This window comes from Triticum urartu, chromosome 2A, assembly GCF_056163025.1.
Source record: "Triticum urartu cultivar PI428250 chromosome 2A, HENAU_Tu73, whole genome shotgun sequence".
Classification (NCBI taxonomy): domain Eukaryota; kingdom Viridiplantae; phylum Streptophyta; class Magnoliopsida; order Poales; family Poaceae; genus Triticum; species Triticum urartu.
In genome coordinates this window covers 626,552,323-626,563,198 of record NC_141874.1, presented here as the reverse complement: position 1 = coordinate 626,563,198, position 10,876 = coordinate 626,552,323, and the positions used below count along the sequence as shown (strand labels likewise).

The following is a 10,876-nucleotide window of genomic DNA, read 5'->3' as shown; positions in this document are numbered from 1 at the left end:
TTATTTAGACTTAAAATGGACAAAAGTGTCATAAAAGACATAAAATTTAGACTCGCTGTTAAATAGGGAAGAAAAAGTTTTTCAGTGTTAAATAAGGAAACGAAATTTAAGATAGTGTTAAATAAGGAATTCTTTCTTATAGTTATCCTCACTATATTATGCAGATTGAAGATCGCCGAATTGAAGAAAAGACAAATCGGTGATATTGGGTTCATTAACACAAATCTCATAGATGCAACTGGGGTTAAATATCGTGCCAAAGATACCGAGGCCAACTTGCTACGATCGTTGGTAATAAATGAAAACAAAGATATAATACACTTTCCTTACAACTTCAAGTGAGTGTTACTGTATTGTGCATATTCGGTTTCCCTTATTAGTCCAGGTTATAGTAATGTAATTGATGAGTTATGCATGCGTGCGCAGGTTCCACTATATTCTCCTAGAGATTAAGCTTGAGCAGGGACTAGTAACCGTCTTAGACTCGAGACGAAAAGATCCCCAGGAGTATGCGGACATGACTCAAATGCTCGAGGAGTAAGTTAAATCGATCATTATCCACCATATCAACAACTTTGTTCATTTCCTGATATATCAAGTAATTGTTTTCTTTGTCTGGCAGGGTTTGGAGAAAATTCACAAAAAAAAGCTCCGGGACTGCTGAAGAAGCTGCAATTTAGACACCCGAAAGTAAGTACTATAGTAACATGTTCCGCGCATCTCCTAGTGATTCAAGCGCTAGTTTCATCAATATCATTTGGCATGCTTGCTTATCAGTTTGATTGACCTCTATTTCTTGTAAAGTGCTTGTGGCAGGAACAAGGAAATGATTGCTGTGGATACTACGTTTGCGAGTCCATCCGCCACACGGCCTGTGAATGAGGGTACTGTGACAAACAATATGAAGTGCGTAAGCAATAATATTCACAATTTTATTTTATTACCATCATTTGTGTTGAGTTTCATTTATTCATATATATATATATATATATATATATATATATATATATATTGACCCCCTTGTTCAAATTAGATGTTTCGGATGCGGGATGAACTCCTAGCACCAGATCGTATGCGAGCAATTCGAGAGGAATTGGCGGCATTCTTCCTTGATCACGTGATCGCTGAAGACGAAGAATACTATGTGGACCCTGTGTTCATATATAATTAGGAGATTATATTGTAAGAGATAATTATTGTATATATGTAGCCAATAGTGTCGGATAGATATACGAGAACTTGTTGTTCGACCAATCTCTCGGAGAAGGAGAGGTGGTCGATATCACTTCTCTCTGTATGCATATGTTCATGACGATCTTCTGTTTCCTTTATTTGCTTACTAGCTAGCGTGTCTAGTCCTCTCTATATATACGTATATATAGCGTCGTCCAAGCAAGGACATAAGAGAGGACACTTCTCTCTATTAATTAGCTAGCTAACACAATATATGAAACATCTAAATTAAACCCCCAAAACCCCCAACCCTCCCCCCCCTTCAAAAAAAACCCAGCCCCTGAAATGCTGACGCGTGGATGCCTATTGGTCCCGGTTGGTGCCACCAACCGGGACCAAAGGCCCTCCTGCCTGGGCTCGGCGCACGGGCCACGTGGAGGCCCATCTGTCTCGGTTCGTGTAAGAACCGGGACTAAAGGGTTAGGGCATTAGTAATGGCCCTTTAGTCCTGGTTCACAAATCGGGACAAAACGTCCTTATCAACCGGGACGAATGGGGGTTTTTCTACTAGTGGCATACACGTTAGAATGTGGGAGAAAAACTTATAAGGTGGGTTGTTCTACTCACCACTAAGAGTTTGAGAAGAGAGCACATACACGTTATCTCCTCCTTCGCCGTTAGCCTGGCCTCAATGTTTTGTGATCGAGACGCGCTAGGACGTATGCAACGTGTGCATGCTGCCTTAATTTTCGTCACGCGGGGAAAAGAAATTGAAAGACGAATCGATGCAATTGGGTTTTTGGGGAGCAATCTAGCATGACTGTTGGATCTTCCACCATCATGACTGAGCACGATGACTTCCTGGAAGATGACTTCTTCCCCGACGTCAACTACCCCCTCGGCGACATGATGAATGGTGCACCTACATCTTTTTCCACCGCACCGTGTGTCGTCTTCTCTCTTCTGTTAGGATGTGTGTCCGGTCTACTGCTTTTATGTACCGATGTGGATATAATGTTTGCCTATTATGTACCCAATTGCATGAATACTTACACCACTTTTCTATGTTTATCTACCATTTTTCTTGATTAAACTTAATGAAAAATTGCTCAAATATTCAATATCACATGCACGGTTGAAAACTCAACCGCGATATTTGAAATCTCACTCGCGTGAGCTGTAGCAAATGCTTACATACAACTCCATCACTACATGTGTTCCGAAAGGAAAAAATTCCATCACTACACGGATCCTAGGCTGACACGCTTAGCAAGCTACAAATAATCACGCGTGTAAAGCTTACATTGATGAACTTCAACAGCAATCATATTAAGGATTCATGCCGCGCACGATCAGAAAGAACAACTCTGAGTAGATTTGCATGACCCTGTTACAAAATTAAAAAGAAATAGTCCTAGCCCAGTAGACATGCAAAACCACAAGATATTGTTAACAAAAACTCCAGCTTAGATGATCAGCATACCCTTAATTTGATCGTCGAGTTCATCCCGCACGTTCACTTAGATTAGATACAAATATTGTTCATCGCTGATGTGGTAATCGCATGGGTATCCATGCCAGTATGCCGCAATAAGCTAGTCCTTTGAGTTGCATGCATCATCAATAGATCGCCACTCTTGGAAAAGCTCTTTGAGTTGCTGACGTGCCACGAGTCCCGTCACATCTACAAAGTGTACGTCTCCCTTTTAAAAGTTGGACGACAAAGAAACAGCTCTACCGTGAATGCGTGTCATGTCCCATGGTTGCCGGCCCCCCTTCGTTATATATGCGGCATATTCCACAGCTCATATACGTACATTGCATGACAAATAAAATCTCTAGGGAGGTAACCTGGTTGATTGGATGGGCCTATTTGTATGTACATGGGCCAGTGGGCCAGGCCGGATATCAACGTGCCGCTTGGTGGAGCTCCGAGATACCATCCCGGTCCACTGCGCGCGTCAACGCGTAGACGCGTGCCATCGCCGGCCTCACCGAGTCTTCGGGTACTCTCGATATATGGCGATCCCCCTCGCTCATCCCCCTTCTTCTACCGCCGCGCGAGACTGAGCCTCGGCTAGGCCCCAAATGGCGAACCAGCTTCTGTCCACCGTCGCGCACCGCGATACCCTTCCGGAGGGTTACACGCGGCCCGAGAACGACCGGCCGCAGCTCGCCGATGTTGTGACTGACAGCAACATCCCCCTCATCGACCTCGCCTCGCCGGACAAGCATCGCGTCATCGCTGAGATCGACCAGGCTTGCCGCACCTACGGCTTCTTCCAGGTCCGCCTTTTCACCACGTGCATGCCCTTGGTTCTGTTCTACAGTTCGCACTACGCATGTTAGCCTCAGTTAAGCCTCAAACACGGCGGCTAGCTAGCTAGATTACTTTTCCAAGCCTTCACGGCTTGCTTCAGCCGCATTGCTTCATTCTTCAGACAAGCAGATGCGGATTTAGAACGTCGGAGCTAGCCCCGGGTGCTCCCATGCCCTCTCTGATCGACGTAGACGGCTATTCGCCGGCCATAAGTATAACATTTTAACCAGCTTGGGTTTGCCAATTTCTTTTAGATCATAAACCATGGGATATCAGAGGAGCTGCTGGAGAAGGTGATGGCTGTGGGGCTTGAGTTTTTCCGGCTCCCGCCGGAAGAGAAGGCCAAGCTCTATTCTGATGAGCCATCCAAAAAGATAAGGCTTTCTACAAGCTTCAACGTCCGCAAGGAGACAGTGCACAACTGGCGGGACTATCTGCGCCTTCATTGCCACCCGTTGGAGGAGTTCGTGCCCGACTGGCCATCCAATCCTGAAACGTTCAAGTAAGCACTAGCAACTCTTAGTCTATATTTTTTTTGCGAGAAAACTTTCGATCTATTCATCAACTATCAAGGTAGTACAAAGAACACTAGAAGTAAAAATTACATTCAGGTCCGTAAACCACCTAGTGACGACTACAAGCACTGGAGCGAGCCGAAGGCGCGCCGCCGTCATCGCCCCTCCCTCGTCAGAGCCGGGCAAACATGGTTGTAGTAGACAGTCGAAAATTCGTCGTGCTAAGACCCCATAGGACCAGCGCAGCAGAATAGCAACCGTCGCCGATGAAGAGAAGCATAGACCGGAAGGATCCAACCTGCAGACACACAGACGTGGATGAACAAAGACTAGATCCAGTCGGATCCACCGAAGACAAACGCCGACCGGATCCCACGAGATCCGCCGGAAACAAACCTCCACACGCCTTTTGATGATGCTTGAAACATTACCGGGACGGGGGGCTAGACGGGGAGGACCTTATTCCATCTTCAAGAAGTCGCCGCCGCCTCGTCTTCTTGAGCATGACACAAACCCTAACTAAACTCAGAAAACCATCTAAAAATGGAGCAACATGGCTTATTTTGGACCAACATTTTGTGCATGTTGCAGTTTTGCCTGACGTTGTCTATAAAAATAATTAGTTATCAATTGATTGCACATAGTCATCCGGTAAAAAACATTTGGCCGTATGCATTCGTTCTGATGCAGAGACTGGGGCGAACCCCCTTTTCGCAAAAAAAATCCGGTAAAAAACATCCTCTTGTATTTCTCAAAACGTTCCGTCAGTTTTACATGTAATAAAGCCCACATGGTCGAACCGATACAAACTAGCTAGTGAGAAAATGCTCAAACAAGCAGGTCAAAAATAAAATAAAATGACAACCGAGCAAGTAACACAAGTTCTACCAACTAAACACCGAGCGTGAAAACAGGAGACACTACACCTAACAAGAGACAACCAAGACTATCAAACAGGACCGAAACCACATCACCTTGAAAAAAACACCGGACACCGTAATACCAAACACACCAAACCATCTCCGGACAGGGTCAATTCGCAGTGGAGACCGTCCCCTCGTTCCAGGGCATGGCGTGCTCCTCCTGCCAGAAGATAGCAAGAACTGAGAACAAAGACTACGGGGTCACCCGAATCAACATCTATTTCCAACAAGCCTATGAAATATCAGACACAAGTAAATGCATATTTGATGGCGCCAACCGCTGCTCCCTCGAGTTCACAAACAAATGACCTTTTGACATAGATGCGGTCTTCGAGATGCAACTTTCATCATTATTTTTTATATATACTATGTATAAAATTAAAATCCAAAAAATATATTGTTCGAATACTTATGTAGACGAATCTATCCATGATTTTTCATGTACCGGATCCAAATATCTAAAGCAATATTGCCTACATGTAAAAAGAGAGGCAATATTGCCAATCAAAGTTTTAGAAAGTTTGACTGGAGGCTTGTAGAAAACAAAACTTACATATTTTGTGCACCAGAGGGAATACCTTTTTCTGAACATGTGAGATGGGTGAAAAATATATTTGTTTTGGTTCATTTTCTGTGAAAGTGTTTTATTTCATTAACAATGAGATATTCGACATGAACAAAAATAATACTCTCTCATCTCAGGTTCACAACGCCCACATGATTTTTTTTTGAAATGATACACTTATTTCAACAAAATACAAGTTATATACCACAAAAGTTACGAAATTTGATACTTCCTTTGAATAATGCAGCAATATAAGTTCCGTACGATAAAACTATTATTTTGTTGATTGATTATTTTCTTCAAATATGTGCGGACTGTAAACCTAAAAGGAGGGAATAGCATATAATAATAATAATAATAATAATAATAATAATAATAATAATAATAATAATAATATAGAGCGTATGATAATAAACAAAAAATTAGTCCCAAATTAGTTTAGCTAAATTATACTATTTATGTATAATTAAAAACAATTGTAGATATAGATTTTTTTGTGGGGGGGGGGGGCGCTATTAGTTTGATTTATGAGGTTTTTTAGCTCAATACTATTTTAGCATAATTAAAAAGCAATTGTAACAATGTATTCCAGTTATGTTATTTATACATTGTTTAGGTAAACAGTGGCCCCATGTTATTAAAAAAATGTTATTAGGATCATAGGTCCACCACTGATTATACAGCGTAACATGACAATGATCAAGCCAAATGCTGACAACCATGTCAAGAAAAACTTATGACATGATTCTATGTTGCACTATCACAACAAATTGGCAGGGATTCTTTTTTCATCAATCCTTTATACAAAAATCATATAATGACTATATTTACTAGTACGCATCATCCTTGCGTCTGCATGAATTCATGAACGCGTATGTACAGATAATCGATCGGACATAATTATAGTTGGGGCAAAAGACAGGAAATAACCAAACGTTAATTATATTTCCATATTTGGTGAGGCGTGGCAGCTGTGGTTAATTAAGGAAAGTGTATATCGCAGAGAATATTGCAACCAGCTATACTGCAGGTCAAAGATCTCCAACTTATATTTTGAGAGGTATCAAGAGGTGGTGCGTCTAAAACAGCTCATCATACGCTTTGCTATGTGGATGGTTTTGAGCGGTGGCAAGCAGATAGATTTTATATTTTATAGAGGGGAACATTCTAAAAAAAATGTGGTACAAAACCCTGAGCACTTGCCGAATCATATATTGTGATACTTTTTCCTGAAGACACACTCCCTAGCTAGCAGCCAATCAAATAAAAACAATATTATCCTTGGAGAAAAAAACAACGTGTGTCGAAGAAGCTAGAAGAACTGGTGCATCCAAAAAATGGATGTACGCACCTACCAACGCTCAAGAACAGGCCTGAATGAACCGGAAGCACCCAAAACAATTTTAGAAATTAGAGATTTAACTTTCTGTGACCATTATTCCATATGTGCACCGGAACATAGAAAGGACGAAATCCATATCATGAACAAATCTCATCTCACAGGTCACCGTCTGGGTACCATGTCCTCCTGCTCTATATATAGCACTAGATATGGGATAGGACTAGATATGTGGATAGCAACTCTAGAATCCTATCTAGAACTAGCAACTTCCAGATTGCACATTAAGAGCATGTGCATAGTAAGAGCATCTACAGCCGCAGCCTGCAAATTTAGGTCCTTAAACATCCGTGGACAGTGACTAGATGGGTTTCAAATTTTGCCATTTACAACCACAAACCCTATTTTAAAAACAGCTAATACATGCAAACACATGCACATCGATGATTTTGGATGTTTAGTCGGGGCTGTTGATTAAACACCAAATATATGCTCATATTTCAGATTTTCACATATGTATATTGGACAGACGGGTTTCGGATGTTTCGTCACACCTCGCCGCGTGACAAGCGAGTGGAATGTGTTAAATAGCCGGATCGTCTAGAAGCGATAAGCTTCGGGCATCATTACACTCTTTGTTAAGGATATAGATTGTCACAATTAATCTTCTCGGCTTATCACAGAGAAGATTAATAGTCATGGTCTAAATCCTTTAATAACTAAACATTGATGGTTACACGACTCTTTTTAAATCACAATGTTTCGAACGGGCAAAGTGCACTCTGATGCAAGGGCAGTGGCAGAGCTGTAGACGTTTAATGCTGAGAAGCAATTGTAAAGAGGTAGATCAGAGGGGAATTCCGCTCACTTTTTGTGAGGGTCGGACTGTCAGCCCGACGTGACAGACGCGCTCAGGCCTTCCCATATGTGTCTTATATACGGGTTGATGAGGGATGCCGATCAGGTTGGACGTTTGAGTTCTGTTTAAGACGCCTGTTTAGATAGAATTTTTTTATCGGTCACTGACCACCGAGACGCCCGCCGGACGTACAATGGGTTTGAGGCGCCGGACCGTAGTTGCTCTAAATTCACATTGGCAAGACGACGAATCCTTGCATTATCGCACCCGCCGGTGTGCCAGCATCAGTCTTTTTCTGACAATGTCCTGGCCAGGCACGAGCACTAGCTATCAAATCCTCTCAGCCTTGGGGCACTGGGACTTCACCGTTCACACCAAATGGTCAGGCACACCGATAGAAATGCATGGTGTATGTGCGTTGACCAGAAAATGCCAGGCCCACAACATAATGTGTTGTGGTGTACGTAGATGATAGGCAGTGTGGCCGGCCATACGATCGAGCACTGCGGACGGTGCTTTCTGCGTCCAATTCCGTCCAATTCTCCCTAGTGATCATTGATACCCGATAAGTGATGGGTGCACTATGCGATCGAGCGGAATGAGCACGTGGTGGTGGTGCGGTCTAGGCACTGTCGTTTTACAGAAGTGCGGTGCTCACTTCGAGCTTTCTCTCCCCATGTGTCGGATAAACTCCACACCCTTCCTAGGGTTTGCTTTTTTATACCTTTTGTCACTTCACAGTTTTGTCCTCGCACCATGCTGCTACTGTGCTACTACATATCGCTTAACCGGTTACATGCATCACTTTTGCAATGTCTATCTCCTAGCTAGCGAACTTCTTTTTATGTCTCGAAATGTCTAGCGTTTCGCACGTGCAACAAACCTTTGAGACACCAAATTCGGATGAGGATGACAGAAAAGATCTTACGCAGAGCGTAGGTTTGCTGATATGCATGTTCCTGTTTTTTTTTTTTTGAGGGGTCAGGGGGATATATGAATGTTCGTTCACCCATCATCATCATTGACCAAGTGAAGACAGATAAACATAGAGACATGCTGATCTCAATAGACTTCTATCCCAAGTTTGCCGCGGCGAGCGGAAAGAATATGGAAGAAATAGTACTTGATACCGACCACAGTGGAGTGCATGCCCAACTTCGCTTGCTTCGAATCTGGGGTCATTGGTCAAACCGGCGACTTCCACAGACTGACCTCATGCATGACCTCTTTTCTCTCGTCATGCAGGGAGATCATCAGCACCTACTGCCGCGAAGTCCGGCTGCTCGGCCTCCGACTCCTGGGCGCGATCTCCCTGGGCCTGGGCCTCGAGGAGGACTACATCGAGAATGTGCTGGGCGAGCAGGAGCAGCACATGGCCGTCAACTACTACCCGCGGTGCCCCGAGCCGGACCTCACCTACGGCCTGCCCAAGCACACGGACCCCAACGCCCTCACCATTCTCCTCATGGACCCCCACGTCTCCGGCCTGCAGGTCCTCAAGGACGGCGCCCAGTGGATCGCCGTCGACCCCCGGCCCAACGCCCTCGTCGTCAACCTAGGCGACCAGTTACAGGTAAAATTCCCACGAGCCATTGGCAACTACTCCTAGTAATTTATGCAGTAGTGAGTTGTGACGAGCTGATGCAAACTATGCATCTATAGGCAGTGAGCAACGGCGCGTACAAGAGCGTCTGGCACCGCGCGGTGGTCAATGCGGCGCGGGAGCGCCTGTCGGTGGCATCTTTCCTGTGCCCGTGCAACAGCGCGGTGATCGGCCCGGCGGACAAGCTCATCGGCGACGGGGACGAGCCCGTGTACCGCAGCTACACCTACGACGAGTACTACAAGAAGTTCTGGAGCAGGAACCTGGACCAGGACCACTGCCTGGAGCTCTTCACGGGTCAGAAGTGATCCGTGTGCGCAAGCTTGCCTCATCTACGGTTGGGTGCAGTGGACATCCACGACGCAGCATTACTCAAATAAAAAATGCCCCCAATGTGCGGGGTTACTCAAGTTGTTTGAACTTGTTTTTGCTTCAGCACAACGTATCTATCGATGTTCATCTTGTATTGTATTCCCTATATACTAGTACGCGTGTGTGTGTGTGTTTTTGTTTATTAATTGTGATCCTACTTGTAAAGAATTATGGTACACTGGTCCAAGAGGAAACGCTGTGTAATAAATTTGCTGTCGAGGAGCTGAGCTAACTAAACCAAAATGTTAGAGCAACCATAAGAAGCCCTATTAAGTACTCCCTACTTAGTGATCTAAACGCTCTTATATTTCTTTACGAAGGGAGTAGTAGGCTATAATGTGTTTCCTGCCATCATCAGAATCCTATTTTGACGTGAGAAGGTAAGAGAAGAGAAAAGAGAGAATGAAGCCCGCACACCGTGTACCACCCAGCCTAAACACATAAAACTAGAGAAAAATAACCTCAGTGCGAACGTTACAAGCATGTGTTTCACTAGATGATTCCCCGCGCGTTGAGGTGGGATGTTAGCAATCGAATCAGCTCGTGTGAAGGGTGAACATTAGTCACAACCCAATTTTTTTTCCCTAAATCTTGGTTCTGAATCTAGAAGCATATGCACTCATGATTTACCTTGCAATTTTTTCCTAACATGACCAACTTTTGATTCACTTTCACTTTCAAGTTTAATTGGAGGCCATGAAAGTTTCACAAAAGAAAAAAAATCAGAAATTGCATAAGGGCAGGAAATGAATTTCCTTAGATTAATATTTTCCCCATTTTATTTGTGTGAACCTGGGTTTGAAAATAGTTTATATTGGGCATTTAAACTATGGGTAAAACCCTGGATAAAAGAAAGAAAACAGAAAAACAGGAATAAAAAGAAAATACTTTGCAAATAGGCCCATTAGTAATTGCCAAAAATAGTTTGTCAAAATCCTCTAGAAAAATGTTCAGACAATTAGAAATATTCCCAAAGGATTTTAGGAGAAGTTGTTCTTTTGAAGAAAATTGAAATTAAAATAAGAGAGAGCAGAAACGAAAAGAATAAAAGAAAAAGGAAAAGGGGGCAAGGCCCAGGTAGTCAACCAGTTGCGGCCCAGCCAGCCAGCCAGCCAACCCAGCCCCCGCACGCTCTCTCCCGCTCTCCTTCTCTCTCTTTCCACCAGGCGAACCCCGCACGTCAGCTCCGCCCCTACCTCGCGCAACT

General features: G+C 43.8%; 1 protein-coding gene across 1 annotated transcript; it reads left to right on the top strand.

The window, feature by feature from the left end:
• The first annotated feature begins 3,204 nt into the window (after positions 1 to 3,204).
• LOC125529381 (flavanone 3-dioxygenase 2) lies at positions 3,205 to 9,888 on the top strand. Its single transcript, XM_048693795.2, has 4 exons — positions 3,205 to 3,459; positions 3,748 to 3,995; positions 8,940 to 9,267; positions 9,357 to 9,888. The coding sequence occupies exons 1-4, from the start codon at positions 3,262 to 3,264 to the stop codon at positions 9,603 to 9,605; spliced, it is 1,023 nt and encodes a 340-aa protein (XP_048549752.1). The 5' UTR covers positions 3,205 to 3,261; the 3' UTR covers positions 9,606 to 9,888.
• Positions 9,889 to 10,876: the final 988 nt, after the last annotated feature.

Bases quoted from the DNA above. Each gene is read 5' to 3' on its own strand.
- LOC125529381 (XM_048693795.2), top strand. From the start codon at position 3,262: ATGGCGAACCAGCTTCTGTCCACCGTCGCGCACCGCGATACCCTTCCG. The intron at 3,996-8,939 runs GTAAGCACTAGC...CTCGTCATGCAG, and splicing joins TCCAATCCTGAAACGTTCAA to GGAGATCATCAGCACCTACT. The intron at 9,268-9,356 runs GTAAAATTCCCA...ATGCATCTATAG, and splicing joins ACCTAGGCGACCAGTTACAG to GCAGTGAGCAACGGCGCGTA.